At 43.8% G+C, this 23351-nt stretch overlaps 1 protein-coding gene across 4 annotated transcripts in view; it reads left to right on the top strand.

Annotated features, from left to right (window-relative positions):
• YTHDC1 (YTH N6-methyladenosine RNA binding protein C1) overlaps positions 1-22685 on the top strand; it is a 31283-nt gene extending 8598 nt beyond the window's left edge. Inside the window, exons 2-17 of one of the 4 annotated variants that reach the window (XM_054991376.1) lie at positions 3611-3712; positions 4497-4828; positions 4955-5339; positions 6036-6125; positions 6598-6651; positions 7308-7402; positions 8087-8195; positions 8282-8399; positions 9466-9550; positions 10445-10611; positions 12974-13056; positions 13698-13734; positions 13816-13855; positions 13954-14016; positions 19963-20097; positions 21706-22685. In XM_054991376.1, coding sequence (XP_054847351.1) covers positions 3611-3712; positions 4497-4828; positions 4955-5339; positions 6036-6125; positions 6598-6651; positions 7308-7402; positions 8087-8195; positions 8282-8399; positions 9466-9550; positions 10445-10611; positions 12974-13056; positions 13698-13734; positions 13816-13855; positions 13954-14016; positions 19963-20097; positions 21706-21927 — 2117 coding nt within the window. In that variant the 3' untranslated portion in view covers positions 21928-22685. Of the gene's footprint in view, positions 1-3610; positions 3713-4496; positions 5340-6035; positions 6126-6597; positions 6652-7307; positions 7403-8086; positions 8196-8281; positions 8400-9465; positions 9551-10444; positions 10612-12973; positions 13057-13697; positions 13735-13815; positions 13856-13953; positions 14017-19962; positions 20098-21705 lie in introns of all 4 variants that reach the window. The other 3 variants (XM_054991374.1, XM_054991373.1, XM_054991375.1) reach the window with 3 other exon arrangements.
• The last annotated feature ends 666 nt before the right edge of the window (positions 22686-23351 follow it).

The following is a 23351-nucleotide window of genomic DNA, read 5'->3' as shown; positions in this document are numbered from 1 at the left end:
TTTGCCATCGCTGCACATTCTGCCATCTTATCTCTCCAGATTTCCTTAGTTGGGCATTCTTCTTCCTTCCCTCTGGTTGCAAATACCACCCTTGCCGCTGTCAATAAATATCTAAATAGTTCGTGTAATTTTCTGTCTACATTTTCTGGTAGTATTCCCAACAACATAGTTTGTGGATTCATGGCAAAATCAAATTTTAAAATCTTTTGCATCTCAGCCTGTATTTCTTTCCAAAAGTTTTTGCTTTTGTGGCCAGTCCACCACATGTGATAGAAGGAACCATCTGCTTCTTTACATTTCCAACGTAACCCCACATATTTCTTGTCCATTTTCTCAATATCTTTTGGTGTAATGTACCATGTAAAGAAATCTTGTACCAATTCTCCATTAATGTTTGACTTGCTGTGAATTTTATGCCCTTTGTCCAAATATTCTGCCACTGTTGAAATGTTATTTCTTCGAAATTTTGCATCCACTTTATCATACACACTTCAACTTGTTCTGATTCAGTATCATATTGGAGTAAAAGTTTATATATTAGACCCAAGATATGTTCTTTTTTGTGCATGATTAATTTCTCAAAGTCAGTAAGCTTCCTTAGTTGTCCTCTGAGTTCCTTCTGGGCTTCTTGTATTCTGGAAACTGCCTGAAAATATATCAGCCATTGTGTTTTCTTTCCTTCGTCTTGAATTTCTTGCCTTGTTTTTATCTTTCCTTGAGAGTTTATCATATCTTGATACGTTATAAAATCATTATCTCTTCTCTGATTCTTATCACAAAAGGCATCAATTGGTGAAAATAGTGGCGATATCAACGGGCTTATTCTTCTTCTAAGCGAATCTCAAATTTGAATGAGGCTGTCTCTTATAACATGACTTTCTTGTTTCTTTCTTTATCTGTTTGCCACCCATAGGAGGTTGTGCAGTCCATCTGTCGTCCACCGCTTCTAGTTGTATTAGTCTATCTTTGGGGTTTCTTATCCAGTCTATAATCCAAACTAGACCAGCTGCTTCATAATATAATTTAATATTTGGGACTGCCAATCCTCCTCTGGAAGTTTCATCTTGTAATACCTTGAATCTTACTCTTGTTTTTTTTTTTTTTTACTGTTCCAAATAAATTGATTAATTTGTCTCTGCCAATCTTTCAACGTCTTATCTCTTATGCTAATTGGTAACATTTAGTTGCCGAAATCGTTCCAATCCAAGACAGATTCAATTTGGACCATCTTTCCAGATCTTTTTGCATTCTGCTCCTCAGTGTCCCATAATTATCTCCACACAGAGGGTGTCTTCATGTCTTGTCAGAGAGGTGCCCAAACACTTCACTGGGGTTTGCTGCTGTCTCACATCCTGATACTTCCTGGATTTTTTCTTCCTCCTGCTTTGTTAAGGGTCTGAGTATAATTTTTGTTTTTTTCTTAATTTTGGATCATGAATATTCACCGAACTTCAAAAGCTGCTCCATCACATCCTGTAATGTCTCCTGCGGGTTCAAAATCGTCAGTACCACGTCGTCTGCATAGCATTTCTGTCCAAGATTTTGGTGATCCATTTCTCTCTCCCTGTGCCCCCTCTGCAAGTTACGCAGGGGGGGGGGCATTATACAGAGAAGAAAAATAAATGACTGAGGAAGAGAAGGTGATACAATGTCGAACCACCAGATATGTAGGCATGTTTTTGGCCATCACTTACTTATCATTTATTTGCAAATTGTTTCAGCAATTCCTCAACCCCATACTGGATCCTTGCTAATACTATATCTTTGTAAACTTACGTTCTTTTACCCCATGACATTGTTTATGGAAATGTTCTTGACACTGTGTGGAAATGCCTGTCCTTGTCCTTGCCACTGATTGTACGAATCTCACACTATGTAATCTGCCTTGAGTCTCAGTGAGAGGTGGAATATAAATGACATAAACAAATAAATAATAAATAAATTCAGATCAATGAACCTCCCAGGGTTGAATCAGAACATTGGATTTTTCTTGCACTACAGATACCGATTTTCTGCACTTCGCACCCTTTACCAAACTAATTACAACATGTATTGTAGATAGCTCCCTGAGCCTCTCATTTGTAATACCATCCCACCCCCTCTGCCTGGATTATAAGGACTCCTTCCTTTCCCCCCCCCCGCTCTGTATCTGACAAAGGGAGCTCTGACTCTGGAAAGACCATGCCCTGGAAATCTCATTGAGGAGCTGCTGGAGCCCCATATCATGGCCCTTTGGCCATGATAGTTTCCTGGCTAGGGACTGCTCTCCCAAGGTGGGAGGAGTAAATTAACAGGGGATGATCATCCCAGTATAACAAGGGAAGTGATCTTCATTCAAAGGCTTAAACACCCACGTGGCCTGTGCCTTTATTTTTGCTGCATTGAGGCATTCTCTGGAAAGCGTAACAGATGTAGTAGCACACACAAAAAAATCCTGCCAAACTGTACAGCATTGCTTTGAATGAGCGTCCACAGCATTGATGCGTAGTAGCTTGGCTTGCCACTCATGGCTCTTCTGTTCTCCAGTGTGGCATCTGCCCCAAGTTCCAGAAAAGTGTGCAAGGTGATTGCCAGTAGGACTTGTGATTGGTAGATGGTTCATTCCTTGAAATAGCCACTCCCAGAGGGACTGGAGGTTGGGTAAGCCACAAGCCTTCCTGAGCTGTAGACTTTGTGCCAGGGATGGAAGCCTAAAGGGCTCACCCTCCATTCTCATCCCAGTACTCAAGTGGATGCTTGGAGGAGAAGAGCTGGCTGCAGCGGGTGGTTTCTCTACAGCCAGGTGGCCCTCCTCTGGGCACCTTGGTAATCCCACTTTTTTGCCTGTTCTGCTGTTCTAGTTACATATTTAATGTGTGTGTTACGTGCCATCAAGTTTCTTCTGATTTATAGTGACCCAATGAATGAAAGATCTCCAGAACGTGCTATCATTAACAGCCCTTCTCAGGTCTTGCAAACTGGAAGATGTGGATTCCTTTATTTAATCAAGCCATCTCATTTTGGGTCTTCCACTTTTGCTAGCATTAGTGACATTTCCAGAGAGACTTGTCTTCTCATGATGTGACCAAAGCATGATAGCCTCAGTCTTGTCATTTTATCTTCTAAAGAGAATTCAGGCTTGATTTAATCTAGAACCCACTTATTTGTCTTTTTGGCTGCCCATGACATCTGCAAAACTCTCTTCCAGCACCACATTTCAAATTAATATATTTAATATAGTATGTGTATATGCTTGGTGAGATGTGCACATGGCTTAGAGCAGTCTTGTGGCTCTTCTGGTTGATAATAATTGTGTATGTGGCTCTCTGCAAGCCATGGAGTAAGTTCCACTGGCCTACAGTCCTGTAATGTCAGCAGCTGGGGCCAACTTTACAGAAAGTTTGTTGGCCTTTGTATGGCTGAGATTCCTTCTTTGTCCTGTCTTACGCTCTTTTTGGGTGCTTGAAAATCCATTCAAATAAGAACCATATGCCATAACAAAGCTTGTATGTGTAAGTAAGTGTAATTCTGGGGGGTGGGAACTAGATGATGCATTAAGCCTGCATTAGTTTTTATCATGGTATTCAAATGTAGTGAGTGCTGTTTGTTAATGACTTTTATTTGTTTTCAGATGGTGAACTGAATGTTCTGGATGACATTTTGACTGATGCACCTGATCATGATGATGAGCTCTACAATCCTGATAGCGAACAAGATAAAAGTGAGAAAAAGGGTATGATATTTCACTAGTTGGGTGACCTGCCCCCCCGCCCCCCCCCCCGAGCCACAGAGACAAGATTGACAGCAGAGGCGTGGTAGCAATCTGAGAGGATCTCATGGACTACTGTGTGCTTGCTGGGCCCTCTCACTTTATCTCCATTTTCTAGCAGGAAATGCATCAAAAGTCCCTTTGGAAATAGTGTGTTCTTTTTAAGAGGCCTTACTCTTTCAAAGGCATCTAGGGCTGCTTGGATTGGGCTTCTTATATGCCCCATTGTATACAAAGCACTAGCTGTATGGCCCTCTGGATTGTTGCTTTTATCTACAAAAAAGAAGCAAACGTTTTGTGCAAAATGTCGTACTGAAATAGAAGCAGGTGCCTTTTTAAAATCTTAAGCGTTACAGAGTACGTTTTTTTAGATATCGGTTTATATATTTAGTATCTTTTCTGCTGAGAAGTTGGTTGAAAGAACTTCTGTTGGTTTATCCAGCCAGCCACTGACCATAAGGCTCGCTTAACTCCCATGACGGGCTTTTTGAAGGTGTTAGGAAACTGCGGGGGGAAGGGGAAGGAGGGGCAAGAGCCCCCTCTGCAGGCCCCTTTTGCTCATGCTTCGAAGTAACCAACCCACTGCCTGTGATCAATAGAAGCCTGGGTTAGAACTAAGGTTCACCCCACTCAAGAGACACCTGACTGACATTTTAAAAATCTAGCTTTGATACTAACATTTGTTGTTAAACTCAAGGAATTATAAAAAGGTTTATTGGAGTGATCTTTTCTTCTCTTTAAACTGAAGGATCCAAAAGGAAAAGTGAACGGATGGAATCAGTTGAGAGCAAAAAACAAAAGCCTGCTGTACATTCTTCAAGACAGATGTTGCCCAAACCTCCAAGCTCCTCTGTTGGCAGCCACAAGAGAATAGTGAGCACAAAAGGAAAGCTGGTATTGGAATACAAGAGTGAGGAATATCAGAGGTCTGACAGGAACAAGCGGCCAGAAGGGGACAGGAAGGCCCGCATGACGAGCAGCAGCTCAAGAGACCCCTATAAAGGGCAGCCTGAAAAGGCAGGTATCAGGAAAAGGGATGCTGACAGAAGGGCCAAGTCTCCGACTCCAGGTGCCTGTGAGGTAAGTAACCGCTCTGGCGGCTGTATGGAGGCGGCCCTCTTTGAAGCAGGCGCTCAGAGCTCTCGTGGTATTCTGACCGTGAGTGCTGGGGGCGGTGCCTCTACTGGATGTCCTTTCTCTGAGCAGCAGCAGAGGCTGAGGCACGATGTGGAGAGGCGGCCAAGCAGGTCCAGCCACTCCTCGAAGGAAGAGCTGCACTCTGAGGAATACGGCTCCGATCACGAAACAGGCAGCAGTGGCTCCTCTGACCCAGGCAATACTGAGGAGGAAGAGGAAGAGGAGGAGGGAATGGAGGAGGAGGAAGAAGAGGAAGAGGAGGAGGATGGGGAGGAGGAGGAGGAGGAAGTGGAAGAAGATGGAGATGATGAAGAAGAAGATTATGACCAAGATGAGAGGGATCAGAAGGAGGGAAATGACTACGATACGCGAAGCGAAGCCAGTGATTCTGATTCTGAGTCGGCCTCCTTTACTGATGGGTCAGTCAGATCCGGCTCAGGCACAGACATATCAGGTACAGGATTTGATCTTTCTGTGCTGGATCTCTTGATATCCCATGGCTGTTTCCACCAACACCCCCCCCCCCCCATTCCCACTGCCCGTGGCCCTCATAGTGTTCCTCAGGGTGTTCTGTCCTCCAGTATTTTGTGGAGATCCGTGAGTTGGTGGGGGGGGGGGAAGGCGGGGAAGTTCCGTTCTGCCCCTGGAGAATTTAATCTGGCCTCAACCCTGTATTTCAAAGCTTGGTTTTGAGAACAGCCTTGATGTCCAGTACAGACAATGCAGCAGCCGTGCCCTTGCAGTTCTGTTGCTGGGTCTCTTGGCTGAGCGTAACAAGACGTCCTCCTCCTCCCCCCCCCCCCTCGAGCACTGCCACTTCCTTTCTTTCTTGCCCTTCGCTGTGCCTCTTCAAAGGCATCTGTTGTGAATGGGGTGGGAGGGGAGTCCTGCAAAGGCTCTGGATCGCACTCATACACCTACCGCAGTCAACACCTACATTTCAGTTTTGGAGACAGGCTAGATCACAACTTAAGTTGAGAGTGACCTCGCCAAAGAATACATTGGCTGATAACATGAAACTTTTTTGGCACCAAATATGTACGTAGCTATTGAAAAATGAGTTAGCCTTCTGCATCCGTTCCCAGTCCAGTTTTTGTCTTCCTCTGTAAACCTTAATTACAGCTCTTGCTTGTTGTTTTGGTGGTCTTAGATGAAAAAAAGAAGGAAAGGAAAAGAGCAAGAGGCATCTCTCCAATTGTTTTTGACAGAAGCGGAAGCTCTGCGTCAGAGTCATATGCAGGTATTCTGTTAATGCTTTCTCTGCTTTTGAGAATTGTAGTGAAATCCTTGAATTGCATTATGCAAACTGAATTGTAGGCCATGTAAACCTATTGGACACATAGGTGAATAGTCAGAGTTGGTATACTGGCATGTTCTGTGTGAATAATTTCGGGGGATAGGCTTTCTTGTTATGTTAGTGCTATTATTCTGTTGCTTAAGTGGAATTTTCACTTTTTAAAACTTGGAAGATGATGATTCATTGACTGGTTTTCTGAGCAGAAAACTGGTCAAACAAAACAAAAAAACTGAAACAACCCAAAAATTCAAAACAAACCCTCCTGCACATTGAGTAGTTTTCTTTGTGTGTGAGGGGTACGTGTCACGAAGAATAATTTGTTATGAATGAAAATAGTTATGTGAAAAGTCTGTAGAACGTGTATCGTATCTCTATTAAAGCTCAATCTGAACAAATGTACTTTGGCTAAACACAGGTTCAGAAAAGAAGCATGAGAAATTATCATCTTCCGTTCGTGCTGTCCAAAAAGGTATAATTTAAATTCGATTTTTTTAATGCATGCCACCATCACAAGCTGTTGCCCGTCTTCCTTAACCTGCATCAAATGTGGTAATGTTCCGATGTTTGAAGTTAATTACAGTGAACAAACAGTAATGCATCTCAATACTGAATTACTACTTGCATGTTATTTTTATAATGGCAAAATGTGAGTAGATCATGTTGCTGAATTGGCAGGCGAAGCATTGAGAGACTGTTCTTTGAAAGACAGATTTTCTTAAAAGTCATTTCTTGGTTCAAGAACATGCATTGTATTACAGGAAGCCAAGAAGCAAGCATATCGGGACATCACTAACCTTGCATTCATTTTTACCCCCAGTACTTTATTTTGCTTTTTTAAAGCCTGGCATTGCATGCTGTGACATAAATTTGTATCTGCGGCAGGGGAGGGTCTCTGCTGCTTCACTGGTTAAAGGACGCCGCCCTTCAAGACTATGGCCATGTGTGCGCCATATATTAAAGTGGATTTGCAGAAGGGCCCCCTTGTATGCATCCTCTGTAATGGAGGATGGTTGAGTCACAATTATATTTAAGGGACTGTGCCTCACCAAAGCTGCAAGCACTTAATGTATGTTTCCATGGGTTGGAGGGATGAAGTCTAAAAATGTCCTGCTTTCTTTTTTCTAGACCAAACTAGCAAACTTAAATACATTCTCCAAGATGCAAGATTTTTTCTTATCAAAAGTAACAACCATGAAAATGTCTCGCTTGCCAAAGCAAAGGTATGCCTGCCTTCACTTGCTAATTGCGATGTTATGTTTCAGATGTGCAGGGTGTGGGAGGGCAGCACTGCTTTAGCACCCAAGTCTTTGATTCATTGTGTGACTTGGGCCAGTAGCAAAAGAAGCCAGTTCCCCATCAGATGGTACTTTTGGTGACTTTTAGTTTGCATTATGCCGTGGGGGAAGAAAGGGGAACATCATATTCTGGTATCAAGTGGCAAAACTTACCCTGTGGCCAGCCAATTCCAAGGGTGATGAAAGTTGTGCTTCTCTGCAAGTTTGCCTTTGAGTGCCTGCTTTAGACAGACTGTTGATCTTTCTATTTTGGTCCTCTCTCATCCTGCTGGAAGAAACTGTCCAAGGTACCAGGAAGACATGTTTTTCATTTCTGCTGTCCAGAGATGGCATGGATCTATAGATGCGATGTTTCTGGGAATCTTTAAGCCTTGGAGAAAAGAAAATTTCCCTAGGAAAGGGGGGAGGGCGGAGTTGAAAATAATTTCTTTCTTATGAAATCTATTTTTATTTTACTGTTTTACCAGCATAAAATGCATATTTTTAAACTTAGTATCTACTGTTTGGCATATTTATAGAATTCAGAAGTATAAATGTCCTAGTTTTCTACCAGTAAATCTGCGGGGCTTCCTCAGCAGTTTTGTGATTTGTGTGTTCATAATTCTGCAGGGCGTCTGGTCAACTCTCCCCGTCAACGAGAAGAAGCTCAATGCTGCCTTCAGATCAGCCAGGAGCGTCATCTTGATATTTTCTGTGAGAGAGAGTGGGAAATTCCAAGGTAAATGACAGGCCTTGAGCGTGCGTTCAGCGTGGCTGGTTTTGACGTGGCTGCGTTGCCTCATCGCCCTGTTTCCATTCGTGCAGGGTTTGCAAGGCTTGCTTCTGAGTCGCATCATGGTGGATCCCCCATACACTGGGTACTGCCTGCAGGGATGAGTGCAAAAATGCTTGGAGGCGTGTTTAAAATAGATTGGATTTGCAGGTAATTGAGCTTGCCCAACATGTAAAATGCTATTAAGTATTAAGAATTATTAGGTGATTCAGAAAGTATTTCCAAACAGGCTTTGCCAGGCCAGATAAGTAGGAAAAAAAGGTTTGTACTGAGACAGAGAGCCAAAACAGATGAGACACCTGACACGTGGAGTAGTGAGAAAGAACCTCTTGTCAGGGAGAAGAGGGAGAATCCGCCCCCCTCTCTCCCTGGCAGAGGTTCTTTCTCTAGGCATCTCATCTAGTCTCTTCTGCTCCCTCTCTCCCCTGCCAGCGTGCTCGGCTCCCGAGTGCATTTAGGGGAGCAAGGGAAGTGCACTTCTTCTCGCTGCTGCCAGCGCACACCCCTTGCTCCCCTAAATGCACTCGGGAGCTGATCACGCTGGCAGTGGCGAGAGGGAGCCGAAGAGACTAGATGAGATGCCTAGGGAAAGAACCTCTGCCAGGGAGAGAGGGGGGCGGATTCTCCCTCTTCTCCCTGACAAGAGGTTCTTTCTCACCACATTTCCTGTGGAAAATTGCGGGAAACTGACGAGTGTCCACCACGCATCTCAGCTGTTTTGGGTCAGTCACAGAGATTCTTGTTTTAAAAACTACAAGCGCGTTTCTTTAGTCTGATTAATATGATGTTTAGCAGCATTTTTTCTGCATTTTCCGATAAATCAGTACATCAAAGTGCTCTAGTACATATATACTTTGAGGGAGTTAGACTTTAACAGAGCTTCACTCGCTTCTCCACTGGGCAACCCGGTTGGTGGTTTTGATGGGGAGATACGTGTGCCTTAACTTCACTCTGTTTCTGCTCTGCCTCCAGCAGAGGGTGTCTAAGGTCCCGTCAGAGCTGTCCTTGTTACATTCGTTTTGCTTCTGTTTTTTTCTTTTTTGGTAATAAAGATCTTCTTAAGTGGTGGTTTCTGGCCCTGTCTTATTGAGGATGTTCAGAAGGTTGTGGTTTTCCTTGTCTGTGTAAATTCTTAAGAGTTGTAGTATGCAAAGATTAATTGTATAACATTATTTTAAATTAATACCAAGTGCAAAATTTGTCATTTGTACTTCAGGCGTGAATTGCCCTTTACTAAATCTGCTCACCTGACAAATCCTTGGAATGAACATAAGCCAGTCAAGATTGGACGTGATGGGCAGGTTTGTCAGTCATCTTGCCTTCTCTTCGGTCTAAAAACATCCAGAATTCATTTCTTCTAGCTTCTGTCACATATTGGTAAATTAATGTAGAAAATCAGTCTAGGTTAAAGAGATTTCAGGCAAATGAGGATGTGCAACATTTGGGTAAAATGTTACGCAAAAAAAATTGTCGTCGTGAAGTGATTGCTAGGCTGCATTCTTCCAGCAAGTTGCCTTGAAAACTGTGGCTCTGTAACCTCCAGCACTCTTGGATATTGTTGTGTGAGGTGGGCATGTTCCTGCAGAGCCCCCTGGATTCGGAGGCCGGGGGCGGGACAGGAACACAGGGAAGCCGGAGGGTCTTAGAGTTTCTCCCCTGCTTTCCCTACAAGATCTCGCCTTTTAGTTAGTAACCAGCCCACATGAACTGATTTCACCATGTGTGTGTGTGTGTGTGTGTGTGTGTGTGTTGTACAGTTTGCGTGCTTTAAAAAAAAGGCTGTTAACATTATTTCATAAGCATGAAATATAACTGTACAACAATTAACAAATTACCTCCTCCTTGTGACATTACAATGATGAGATCTCTTGAAGTCCGCAAATTTATCTAACCTATTATTTATGTGTGCCAGTAAGCTTTTGGTCCGTATATTCGGGGCTTCACTTGTGGGCTCTTACTTGAGGTAGGTGATTGGGGTTTTTTTGCTTGATTTGTGTTTCTAGAAGATTTTATTTCTGCTAGTCTCTAAACTGGTATATTTTGTTATGGCTCTCTTACCATGGTGAATATTGCTTTAAAAACACAGTTAAAGCATGTTAACACTAAGCCTGGTTGGCTGGAAACCCTGGACATAGCTTTAGAAAATTTGGATGTGTTCTGACTTCAGCTTGTAAATCAGTGTTTAACTGTTCCAGGAAATTGAGCTTGAATGCGGAAGCCAGCTTTGTCTCCTCTTCCCTCCTGATGAAAGTATTGACTTGTATCAAGTCATTCATAAAATGCGGCACAAGAGAAGAATGCACTCTCAGCCCCGGTCAAGAGGACGGCTGTCGCGTCGAGAGCCGGTCCGGGACGTGGGAAGGTTAGAAACGTTCTTTGGACTGATAATAGGCACATGTGTCAGAATAACGTGATGGAGGAATGTGATTCATCAAAAAGCTTTTCCGACAATCAAGAAGAGAAAAAAATCCTCACATCAAGCTGCATGGACGGGTTTGTGGCTTCATTGAGGATTTCACACTGTCCCCCCCAGTTGTTCAGTGTCAAGAGGACAATGGGGACCTTTTGCTTATGCAGAAAAAAAAAGCTTGTAAATTTAGCTTAGACTAGACCTTTGAGCAGATGAAACAAATCTGTTAGTGTAGGTAAGCGGATTTCTCCTGAGCAGGCTAGGTGGAGCAAGAGCCATGTCTGTGTGTTCGAAAATGTGTTAATATCTTGTAAAAGCCTTTTCTTTCAGGTAATCTCTGGATAAGCCTTATCAAATATGGGACTTTTATCAGGATCACTTGTAATTTTGCAGAAGATGACCGCCTCATTTTGAGGATAAAATATTTATATTATTTTGCTGTTCAAGAGGAGCGTGTTTGGGACTCTTTCAAATTGTATCACCGTGCTGTGGTTAAGCCCATTACCACATATTCTCACATCTTTCTGAGCTTCTGAAAACCATAGGTCCTCTCCAAAGGGGAGCAAGTGGCCCTTGGAGAGCCGGCAACAATCCCAAAAGCATGGCTGTTGCTGTGTCTGTGTGTACGCAGCCTTTCCAGATGCTGGCAGCACCTGTGGACTTCAGTGTGTTTAGAGGATCGCCATGGTTATTGATCACGGCTCTATGAACTTGCCAGCATTGGCCAGAAAAGGGGGTATATCTTGTTACAGAATTGGAGAAGTCTTTGCAAAGGACTGATATATAAGCCCTTCTATCCAACATGGTTTCCCCCCCACCCCCGTGTAGCCACTTTGCATTCTGATAAATCTAAAGCGTTTCGCTAAAGACTCTGGTGTGGGCTGCAATCTTTTTGGTTAACGTTTCCTTTGTGGAAACATCCTGTGGTAGGTACAGATATCCAACGATTCCCCATTTCCTTGCTCTTAAAAAAGGACACTGTAACCTGTAGGTAGGAGGAATCCTGGCAGCATCCCTTTTTCTTTGGGCATAAGAGGACTGATCACCAAGATGGCTTTTGAAGTTAAGCTTGAAAGGTTTCCAGTGCAATAAAGTATTTACGAGTGAAGGTTTTGCAATGGACTGCAAACTATACATTATTACACCATCACACCTTCTCGAGCCTGCCAGGGCCTCAATTTATGTATGTGGCTTTCAGCTTAAAGTCAGTAGTTGGACTACTATATGAACTGTTACTATCATATATTATACCGGTCGTAAGTGCACACTCAAAACTACAAGAAAAGCGGTATGTTTATTCTTTACACCAGCTCTTATTTTTCTTAAAGCTATTTTGCTGTTCGTACAGTTGCTTTGGTTTATTTGCTCAGAATTATATTTGCTTCTTAAAATCTATCATATCAGTTGATTTTAGAAATAGTTGGGGGGGAGGGAGGTGATTGTAACTAAAGGTTTATTCAAAGCTTCAGCAGCTAACCTTTAACGTTTAGAAAACAACCTTTTTTAGCAGTTAAGATGGTCTGTAGCTTGTTTCCCTTTTATAGGTACTGGCAGTTTTGGTGGTGTGTTTGGAGGGTGGCATTAAATTACCTGCTGATGGTGAGCAAAAGGAAAAAGCAGAGTAGCCACTGAAAAGCATCCACTTTAAAGCGAGAGGATTTCAATCCGTAAAATAAATTTTCAAACTTTAAAATGTGTATAGTTAGAATACCAAAAATATTACATGTTTAAAATATGACTTATTGTACAGATATTTTACTTAGTGATGGGGGGGGGGGGGAGAAGGGCGTCTGCATGCAAGAGACTGAGAAAACATGAAGAGAATTTAGAACAGATTTGTAAGATATTTCCGTATATATGTTAATTCTTGTAGGTTAACAGTGTAGCGATTGTACAACTTAAAAATTACTAGGTTTAGCTGCAATTCTTTGCAAATTTGGTAGCAAGACCAAAAAATTCAGGGCAGGCTTGGACTGTATGGCACGGCTGGATTAAATGCCATTTTGAAAATCTCTGGTTCAGAACAAGCATGAAATGCCATTTCTAATAGATGTTCTTACAAGTAGGATTGTGTCATGAATTGTGTGACACACAGGCTGATCCTAAGCAGAGTTACTCCAATCTAGACTTATTGAAATCAATGGGCTGACATTGGAGTACCTCTGTTTAGGATCTTACTGGGTTACCTGAGACTTGTATTATTAAAAACAAACCAAACACTCCCATTATAGGGCAGCTCCTGTGTTCCTCTGAAGGTGTTCTCTCTGTGAAGGTTCCTTCAAACAACTGTTTAATTATTGTCTAATTTATGTAGGCGTCGACCAGAGGATTATGATATTCATAACAGCAGAAAGAAACCAAGGATTGATTATCCTCCTGAGTTTCACCAAAGACCAGGTTAATATCTTCCTATGCAAATTTATGGGCACAAATGAACAGATTTGTGTGTTAAACAAACATTGTTTTCCGATGGGCATGCAAATTTAAGGATAAACTTTTCAAAGAAATCTTCAGTACTTTGTAAACTTCTTGCTAGGGTATTCAAGTGTAAAAGACACGTGTACCCAAGTTGCCTTCCTTTTTGGAAAGAGTGCTGAATTGGGTGACTTATACAACTGTCTTCCCTATTTTGAACTCCATTTGCCTTGCTTATCAGTTGTTGCCTCTAATACAAACGAGAAGGCTGCCGTGGGCTTCTGCCGATCAATCGATTCTGTATTGATACTGGATTGTTTAATCACTTTAAAAAGCAGATTAGTTTTATTGCTGGAGGCATGTCATGCTCTGTACAGACTTTTATTCAGTGCCATACTGTGCTGTTTGAAAAGTGTGATTGGATGTGGACTAGAGTCCACTCTGTTTTAGTGTAACAAAAAACTTCACAGATTGCTGAAACCGGTTTTAGGAACAAGGGAATGGTTGCTTTTTATGGACCTTTGATAAGGAGATGGCATGCTTAAGGGGAAGATGCTTTTGACTTAGAGAGTGTTACTGTATTGTGGTATATGTGATCTATAATGCTGCTTGATTTTAAACAGGGTATTTAAAGGACCCCAGGTACCAAGAAGTGGACAGGTAAGAGGTGTTAATATTATTCATTTTATGATCTGGTTACTTACCAGTGGCATTTAGTTTCACCAATCTTATTCTCAACAGACGATTTTCAGGAGTCCGGAGAGATGTCTTTTTAAATGGGGTAAGTCTGCATACAGCCTTCCTTCTGTTGTAGCTGCAGGAGCTTTGCAGAGAAGTTCCTTATTGTTGATATTCCTATTATTTTGTCTTTTGTTTTAGTCTTACAATGACTATGTGAGGGAGTTCCACAACATGGGGCCGCCACCTCCCTGGCAAGGAATGGTTTGTATTTTTGTTCGTTTCGTTTTTGATCTTGATGGCAATTCATCCATTTTTCTTCAGATTTCCTCCCCCCCCCCCCCCGCCCATTTTATAAAAATGCTGCTCTAATTTACTGTGGCTTTCTCTAAGTTGAATCTTGTTATGGAGTAGAGCAGCATCACTTTTCTTCTCAGGGTTGTGGGTGCAAGAAGGACTTGGTTAAGAGAGATGTGGTTAATAGAGGTGGCTCATTTGTAATATGTCCCTGGCACAGAGCTTTGGTAAAGTGGGCAGGATTTGGGCTTAATAATGTGTTTTCATGTTGTCTATGAGAGTCTCCTATAAGCCCAGTCAATAAAGAATCGTTTCTTGGTATTTAGTGCAAAGCAGTGGGAAGGGCCCCAAAGTATCAAAGGGCACGAACAAGAGAGGAAAGTGTATAACAAGAGAGGACTTGGAGGGGGGCGGGACTCTCCTCCTTCCAGCCACCCACCTGCCTCACCCCCCCACTCACTGCTTCCTGGGGGGGGGCAGCATTGGCAATTCCGTCCACCCCCCACCTGCCTGCCTTCATTGCTGGCCCTCTGCAGTATGAGGGGCACTGACAGCTTTGGGTTCTCCCAGCCCTTCTCAGCCTCAGTGTTGACTAGTAGAAGATACGTTGATTTCAAAGACTTTGTGACCAGAGTTACTGTCTGTGTTGCAACACCGAACGGCAAAGCCTTGTACAAGCGCAATATTCATCACTTGCTGAGGTGATTGAGATCTTGGGCAGATCTAAAACTGTATGAACTAGCCGTGTACTTAATTATCACAAAATGTGTAATGTGGTGAAAACCGGAATAAACTGTCAATAAAGTAACTGTAGCTAAGAATAGAACTAGTCAGATAAACTGTTAAAAGAAGGCAAAGTGGCAGAAACAGCACCACTAAAAATTAGCATTCAGGGAAGAGTTTGTCCCCAGAGATCCACAGAAGGCCTTCTAGGCACACCACTTTCTATAGCTTTAGCTTTGCTTTGCCTGGATTCCAAGCAACATTCACTTGAAGCCATCTTTCAGAGTTGTGGGAAGTTGGTAAAGCAGACTTGGGTGAGTGTGCTGGGGGGGGGCGGGGCTGAGAGGAAAGGAATCAAATCTCAGAACACTTGGGATATGGAATGTTGTACAGAACCGATTACTAGCTGCCCATGAGGGCAAGACAAAAAGGATGCAGGTGTCACATCTGATTTGTAAACAGAAGCCAGTCCCAAACAGCAGGGCGATACAGAGGCACTCCGGATTCCAAACCCCTTAAAAAAGAGAGGGATCACCAAGACCTCCTACATCCAACAACATTTCCCCCCCCCCCCCGGGCCTTGTAATAGGAATGTGCCCCCCAGTACACGAGCACTGGGTTCTTTCTAATTCTAGAGCTGATCTGTTATATGCTGAAACATAATCAGTACTGAGAGAAGTGCAAGAATCTGTTTAGCAATGATATTTGTCAGTTACCATAAGGCTACTGCCAGCCCTCCCGTCCTCTAAGTGTAAATGAGAACTGGGGCAGAAGGATTTCAACACAGGTTCTCAACATAGTTTAACTTTACTTAACAGTGGTTTCAAATATCGCTTGGCTTTGCGGGTGGAGCTGCAGGCACTCCATGTCTTACAGTGTACCCCTGTGCTGAATCACTCTAGTCTAAGCCCATGGATCTCATTTGGGCTTAGGCTGAAATAACTCTGCATGAACAAACACAAAGAGTTGGGGTATGGAAGACCCAGGTTCAGATCCTGCTTCTGCCGTGGAAGCATGCTGGTGACTTTGGGCCAGTCGCCCACTCTCAGCCTAACCTGCCTGACAGAGGCATTACGAAGATAAAAAGGGGAAGGGAAAACCACGTTTTTATTTACTTAGGCTTAGAATAGGTATCCTGGATCCGAAGAGCCACAACTGTGACCTTGACTATATATCAAACAGGTTGCCCTGAATAGAAATTAAGGGGAATTTTAAAAATAGCTTGTGATATCATTGGGATCCTATCCTGGCCAGTATATCTATCTCGTTGTTGTGGAGCAAAAGGAAAACTATCTTTTTTAGAGCTCAGAAGGTATCCCTCTAATGTCATAAAGGAGCTGCAGTAGATTTAGATACTCAGTTGAACTTTAGAATAACTGCTGAGCTCTTTAGTAATATTTGGCATCATCACAGACTTTGCAGTTCTGTTCACACTTTCCCCACATTAAGCCCCATTAAAATGGGAGTAAACGTGCATAGCATTGGGCTGCAAGTGACTATAGAAAAATTGAGAGGAGTTAACTGTGTTAGTCTGTAGTAGCAAAATAGAAAAGAGTTCAGTAGCACCTTTAAGACTAACCAACTTTACCGTAGCATAAGCTTTCGAGAACCACAGTTCTCTTGGTCAGATGCATGGAGGGTAAGAAGAAACTGGTCAGATATATAGGTGGAGGGGGGAGGGGGGAGTAGATGCAAACAGTAGCTTCTGATAATGGGATCAGTTTGCTTCTGATAATGAAATCAGTTACTTCTGATAATGAGATAACCATTCATTAGTCTGTATTCAATCCAAGTCTGACTGAGTCAAATTTACATATGAATTCCAATTCAGCAGCTTCCCGCTGGATTCTGTTTTTGAAAGGTTTCTGTTGAACTATGGTGACCTTTAAGTCCTTGATGGAATGTCCTGGTAGATTGAAGTGTTCTCCCACTGGTTTCTGGATGTTGTCGTTTTTAATGTCAGATTTGTGTCCATTTATTCTGTTGCACAGAGGTTGGCTGGTTTGTCCCATGTACAGAGCAGATGGACATTGTTTGCACATGAGGTCATATATCACGTTGGAGAATGAGCAGTTGTAAGAGCCAGAGACAGTGTAGTTGACGCCATTGGGTCCTGTAATTGTATTTCCTGGGTAGATATAAGGGCAGAGCTGGCATCTGGGTCTGTTGCAGGGCCTGGTACCTGTGCTGGTGACTCTGCTAGCCGATTCATGGTTGTAGGTGAGAAGTCATTTAAGGTTGGGGGGGCTGTCTGTAGGCAAGGAGAGGTCTTCCACCCAGGGCTTGTGAGAGAGAGGCATAGTTTTCCAGGATGGGTTTTAGATGACTGGTGATACGTTGGATGGGTTTGAGCTGGGAACTATAGGTGACAACCAGTGGTGTTCTGTTGTTAGTTCCTTTAGGTTTGTCCTGGAGCAGGCTGTTTCTGGGTACTAGTCTGGCCCTGTCGATTTGTTTCCTCACTTCATTTGGTGGGTACTGTAGCCCCAAAAATGCTTGTTGCAAATCTCTTAAGTGGGAGTCCCAATCAAGAGCATTGGAGCAGATGCGATTGTGCCGTAAGGCTTGGCTGTAGACAATAGACTGAGTGGTATGTTTAGGGTGGTAGCTGGAGGCATGTAGATATGAGTATCGGTTTGTGGGTTTCCGGTATAAGGTGGTATTTATCCGTCCATTATGTAGTTGTACAGTGGTGTCCAGGAAGTGTACCTGTTGTGTAGAGTGGTCCAGGCTCAGGTTGATAGTAGGGTGAAAGTTGTTGCAGTCCTGATGAAATCTCTCAAGGGCTTCCTTCCCATGGGTCCAAATGATCAAGATGTCATCCAAGAATCTTAAGTACAGGAGTGGTTTCAGTGGATGGGAGCTGAGGAAGCGTTGCTCCAAGTCCGCCATGAATATGTTAGCATATTGTGGTGCCATGCGTGTGCCCATGGCTGTGCCATTAACCTGTAGATACAAGCTGTCACCAAATTTGAAGTAATTGTGAGTGAGCACAAAGTGGCAAATTTCAGTGGCGAGGTCTGCTGTGGTTTTGTCCGGGATAATATTCCGTATGGCTTGCAGTCCATCTGCATGTGGGATATTGGTGTACAAGGCCTCCACATCCATGGTTGCTAGGATGGTGTCATCTGGTAGGTTGTCAATGGACTGTATTTTCCTGAGGAAGTCAGTGGTGTCCCGTAGATAGCTGGGTGTGCTGGTGGCATAGGGCCTGAGGATAGAGTCCATGTATCCTGAGACTCCTACTGTGATAGTGGCAATTCCTGAAACAATGGGGCGTCCTGGGTTACCTAGTTTGTGGATTTTGGGTAGGAGGTAGAATCTTCCTGGTCGTGGTTCCTGGGGTGTGTCCGTATGGATGCATTCTTGTATGTCCATGGGGAGTGTCTTTAATATTTTATTGAGTTCTCTTTTGTATTGCCCCGTAGGGTCAGAAGGTAGTGTTTTGTAGAATGTTGTGTAGGAGAGTTGTCTCTCTGCTTCCTGTATGCAGTTACGTTTGTCCATGATGACGACTGCGCCACCTTTGTCAGCTTCCTTGATTACGATGCCAGAATTATTTTGGAGGCCGTTTATGGCATCTCTTTCTGCACGGCTGAGGTTCCGCTTTAAGTGGTGTTGTTTGTCAGTTATCTCAGCCTGGGTATGTCGACGGAAGCATTCAATGTAAAAGTCCAATGAAGCAAACTAATCCCGTTATCAGAAGCTATTGATTGCATCTACTCCTCCCTCTCCACCTATATATATATCTGACCAGTTCCTTCATGCCCTCCATGCATCTGAAGAAGAGAGCTGTGGTTCTCAAAAGCTTATGCTACAGTAAAGTTGGTTAGTTTTAAAGGTGCTACTGGACTCTTTTCTATATAGAAAAATTGGCTATTTTGAACCCATTTTTTAAAAAATCTGTATTTTGATCTATCTTAGTGAACAATAGTATAGTTTTTATCTAGTAAAATTTTGTGTCTGTATTCACCACTTGTGTCTGCAACACCCCCAGCTTGGGAAGGGCCCCTCCTTTTCTTGCGGAAGGTCTTCATTTCCGTCTCTGCCGGTTCCACTCTGAGAATCTCAAGCAACAGGTGTGGAGAGACTCTCCTTCCTGCCTGAGTCCCCGGCAAGCTGCTGCCAGCCAAGAGGGAGCTAGATAATGAGTGAGGCATGGGACGAATGTTCAGATTCCGAGCTTTCGCCTAATTTCATGGTTGTCTAGATAACGAAAAGCTGGGATGCGCTGGCCAGATCAACCCTCTTCGCGTGTTAGTTTGTTCCTTGGTTTTGCATGCATACACAAATAGTGCATTAGTTTATTTCTCTTTAATGATGATGATGATGTCAGGCTCTGCCTGCATTGTCATCCACCCTTCCTTCAGGGAGCTCAAGGTGGCGTGCAAGGCGCTCTCTTCTCCATTTGTCCTCACAAGATCCCTATGAAGTGGCTTAGGGGAGGGAATGGCTTGCCCCAAATCAGTCGGTCAGCGTCATTGCTGAGGAGGGGATTTGAACCCGAGGCCCCCCCTTCCCACCCTGACCTTCTTAACGCTGTGCGGCCACACTGGCTCTCTGAGGCAAACAAGCCGCAGGGCTGTTACCACTAAGGTGAGTCCTTAGTAGTAATAGTCCTGGATTTAAGAGATGGGCTCTGATTGTTGTAATACCATGCTACGGCAGGGTTTTAAATATTTCGCCCTTTGGTCTGAAAAAGAAAACGTTCCTAAGGGGCATTTTTCACTCCCCCCACCCCCAACGGATGATTTCCCCATTTCAGGCCTTGCTCCTGCATCTAGCATCGGAGAGGGGCAATTCTCTTGTGTTTCAGGGTAGTGCAAAATGCTTTCCTCCTTAACTGTAAGGAATGAGCATTTTGGAAGCCGCCTCTTCTTTTACCTGGAGCTGCATGGTGCATATTATTACTGCCAGTTTAAATCTACACAAAGTAGGCTGCCTGTTAGTGCGTGAGGTCTGCCGAATGGCCATGTTTGACTAACGAAATACTGTAACTGCTGCAGCCTCTGGGTAGTAAGTGCAGGGAGAGCTTTTGCTAGTACAGCTGCTCTGGAGCCTGGAAAGCAGAGCAGTGAAATGTCCTCTTTCCTCTTAATTGCAGCAGCGTTCCGCTCGTAGCGTTCTTTTCCTCTTTGTTAACACAGCCTGGGAAACCACTGGACTAACAAGCCCGTGTTTCATTTTTAGCCTCCCTACCCAGGTATGGAACAGCCTCCTCATCACCCGTACTACCAGCATCATGCTGCCCCGCCCCAGGCTCACCCTCCTTACTCTGGGCACCATCCCATACCACACGATGCACGATACCGGGACAAGCGAGTGGTAAGCGTGCCTTTATGGCTTTACTTGTAATAAGTGAAGACAATTGACAAATTGGAGGCGATGGTGAAGTGTGGGTGCCTTGGGCTTGTGTGTGCGTAACATCTGTTTCAATGCTTGTTATGGCCAAGCTAGCAAATGGCAAGTTTTAATGTGCCTAGATAAGGTAGGACGTGGAGATCTGCATCGGAAGTGTAAGGGAACCGTTGTGTGGGGTCTGGTAGAGCTGCTGCTTGGGCCCTCTGCTGCCTCGTGCGTGATGTTTGTATCTTGCATACAGCGAGGCAAGGAATCGAGTTGAGGCTTAGCTGGAGCATCATGAAGGTGTGCTCTGAATTTGGGCGTTGGGGATCTGCTGTAATCCTGATCTTGGGAAGAGCATGCCGGGGTCTCTGCTTGCTGTTGCACAGTCTTTGGGAAGCATCCGTTTGCCTTGCACTCTAAAATGAATGTTTCTTTGCACACACACACTTAGTAGCCGTATTTGAGAGCAATCAGGAAGGCAGCCTAGGTTTATTTTCCATGCACTGGGGTAGGGGTATTAACGTTTGTGTAAGTAACCTTTAAATTTTATTTTCAAAAGCAAAACAAAAATAGCTCCTCCTTAACAAACTGGAGTTATTTATTCAGGGTCGCATATTCTCTGCGTTATGCGCTCCCTTAGAGCATATTTGGAAGCAGCCCAAGCCCAGCAAATCATCACAAAAAGCATAAAGCTTCTAAAGTCTCCAGATTAAAACTAGGAATATGACAAAATTGCAAACATGAGAAACAGCTAGCCAAATCAAAGTTCATGCGTCAGTAGGGCTGAAGCACTTTTTCTAGTTATCAGTGTACTGTGGGTTTTCAGTTAGATACCTCGATTCCACCGTGAAGATTTGTGAAGCCATGCAAGCAGTTCAGGAGGGTTCCCCTCTTGTGCTGATGGGCCTCGTGAGCTGATGCGGGGTGTTGGGGTGGGGGCTTGCTTAAGGACGTCAGCACCGCCCTGGTGGATCAGGCCAGCCGTTCGTCCGGCCCAGCATTCTGTCTCACGCGGTTGCCCTAGAGGTCCAGCGAACAGAGGGCCCAGAGGCCAGGGCCTTCCCCTGATGTTGCCTCTTGGCACTGGTCTTCGGAGAGCTTGTTGCTTGGGGAGCTTAGCGCGTTTGTTTGCTATCTCCGAGTCTGCCTCTGCCGCTTGTGTGCTGATTGGGGGGAGGGGCTCGGAGAGGAAAGCGAGCCACTTCTATTTTCTGCTCTAAGCCTCAACATGCCCTGCTCCCAGTCACCTGACCAGCTAAATAGTGCTGCTGGTTGTTGTCAGAGAAATTAGTTAGATCAGCTTTAGGTGGGTAGCTGTGTTGGTCTGTAGTAGACGAGCAGGATTCGGGTCCAGTAGCAACTTAATTCAGATTGATTTCTCTGTGAAGGGAGGCCTGTTTTCTCCCATTTTGGAGTGTTTTAGTTTCTAATTTAAAAAAAAAAACCTAAGATACCGTGATGGCATTTTCTCTGGGAAAGGTGGATCCCCAGAGTGACTCTAGCCTGAAGTTTGGCTTGCAAAAAAGACCCTCGGTTGTATGGATTTTCAATTATAGATGGTGATTAAAATTGTTTTGTTCTCCTTAGCATGACTATGACATGCGGGTTGATGACTTTTTACGTCGGACACAAGCTGTGGTCAGTGGCCGGAGAAGCAGACCCCGCGAGCGTGAGCGAGATCGTGAGCGGGATCGCCCTCGAGACACCAGGAGAGAGAGAGAGCGGGGCCGAGACAGAGAGAGGGAGCGAGAGAGGATTTGTGATCGGGACAGAGACAGAGGAGGAGAACGCGGAAGATACAGAAGATAATGCACTGGGAAATGGCAGTTACTTGAAAAGGAGCAAACGCTTGTATATTGTGTGTTTACTGGTAGTAAACTTTTATTTTCCTCTGTCTACCTACTTGGTTGTATGAAAGGATTTATAACTGGCCCTTGTTTCAAGCATGCAGAAAGCTGTGAACTGGAATACTCCCCATCAGCCAAAAAAATGCAAAGCTTGATCTTTGAGTTGATGATTTTCATTGGAGCAGTTTTGGCAAACAGCTTAAAAGTGTAGATAATTGAATTATCTCTAAGTGTTCTTCTTAACAGTAATATAATCATATATTTCTTTGAATATCTGTTGATAACTGCCACAATATTTTTGCTTTAATATTTTCTCCTCTAGTCCTCATGAAAAGTGCTGCTATCGAGTATGCAAATACTGAGTGAGATGGCGTGGCTGTTTACGGCAGTGTTGGATCAGCCCCCTCTTTTTCTTTGGGGGGGGGCGTGTGTGTGTTTTAACCTCTGTAAAAGTCATGCTTGTCCAATAATGAAAGCAATATTAAGACAACAATATTGATATCTAATTTTTAACCTTTTTAAAGAGTGTTTCTGTATCCTGCTGGCAATTTGGGTCAATGCAGTTTATTTGCCTCTCTCACTCCCTCCCTTTCTTCCCCTGAAATGTCCACATTGTTTGGAATGTCCTTGTTCATTTGTGTATGTGAGCAGAAAATATTGCTGTATTTGACATTGATACCATTTCTTTTCTTTTTTATAATAAACTGGTATAACAATTGACTTACATGGATCTCCATATTTATAGGATCTCCTGAGGTTGGGGGGGGGGGGCAGGGAGAGCAATACATTGGGTTGGATCCCGTGATGTGCAGGCATAAGGACTGTGAGTTCTTCTCCAACCTCTCCTCATCCTGGGAGCCATTTCTGTTCCCGGGAAACTTTATTCCTGCTTTTTAAAGACTTGCACGTACCAATAACTGCACTGGTCAGACAGCTCCATCGTGGAAAGAGAAGAGAGCAAAGTAACCTTTAGCTTGGAGAAACGGCGACTGGGGGGTGACATGATAGAGATTTACAAGATTATGCATGCAATAGAGAAGGTAAAGAAGTATTTTTCTCCCTTTCTCACAATACAAGAATTCGTGGGCACTCAATGAAATTGCTGAGCAGTCGGGTCAGAACGGATAAAAGGAAGTACTTCTTCACCCAAAGGGTGATTAACACATGGAATTCACTGCCACAGGAGGTGGTGGCAGCTTCAAGCATAGACAGCTTCAAGAGGGGATTGGATACACATATGGAGCAGAGGTCCGTCAGTGCCTATTAGCCACAAGGTATAGATGGAACTCTCTGTCTAGGGCAGTGATGCTCTGTATTCTTGGTGTTTTGGGGGGGGGCAATCAGTGGGAGGGCTTCTAGTGTCCCTTCCCCACTGGGGAAGACCTC

This window comes from Eublepharis macularius, chromosome 11, assembly GCF_028583425.1.
Source record: "Eublepharis macularius isolate TG4126 chromosome 11, MPM_Emac_v1.0, whole genome shotgun sequence".
Lineage (NCBI taxonomy): Eukaryota > Metazoa > Chordata > Lepidosauria > Squamata > Eublepharidae > Eublepharis > Eublepharis macularius.
The sequence above is the reverse complement of the archived record's forward strand: the minus strand, read 5'-3'. Positions and strand labels throughout refer to the sequence as shown.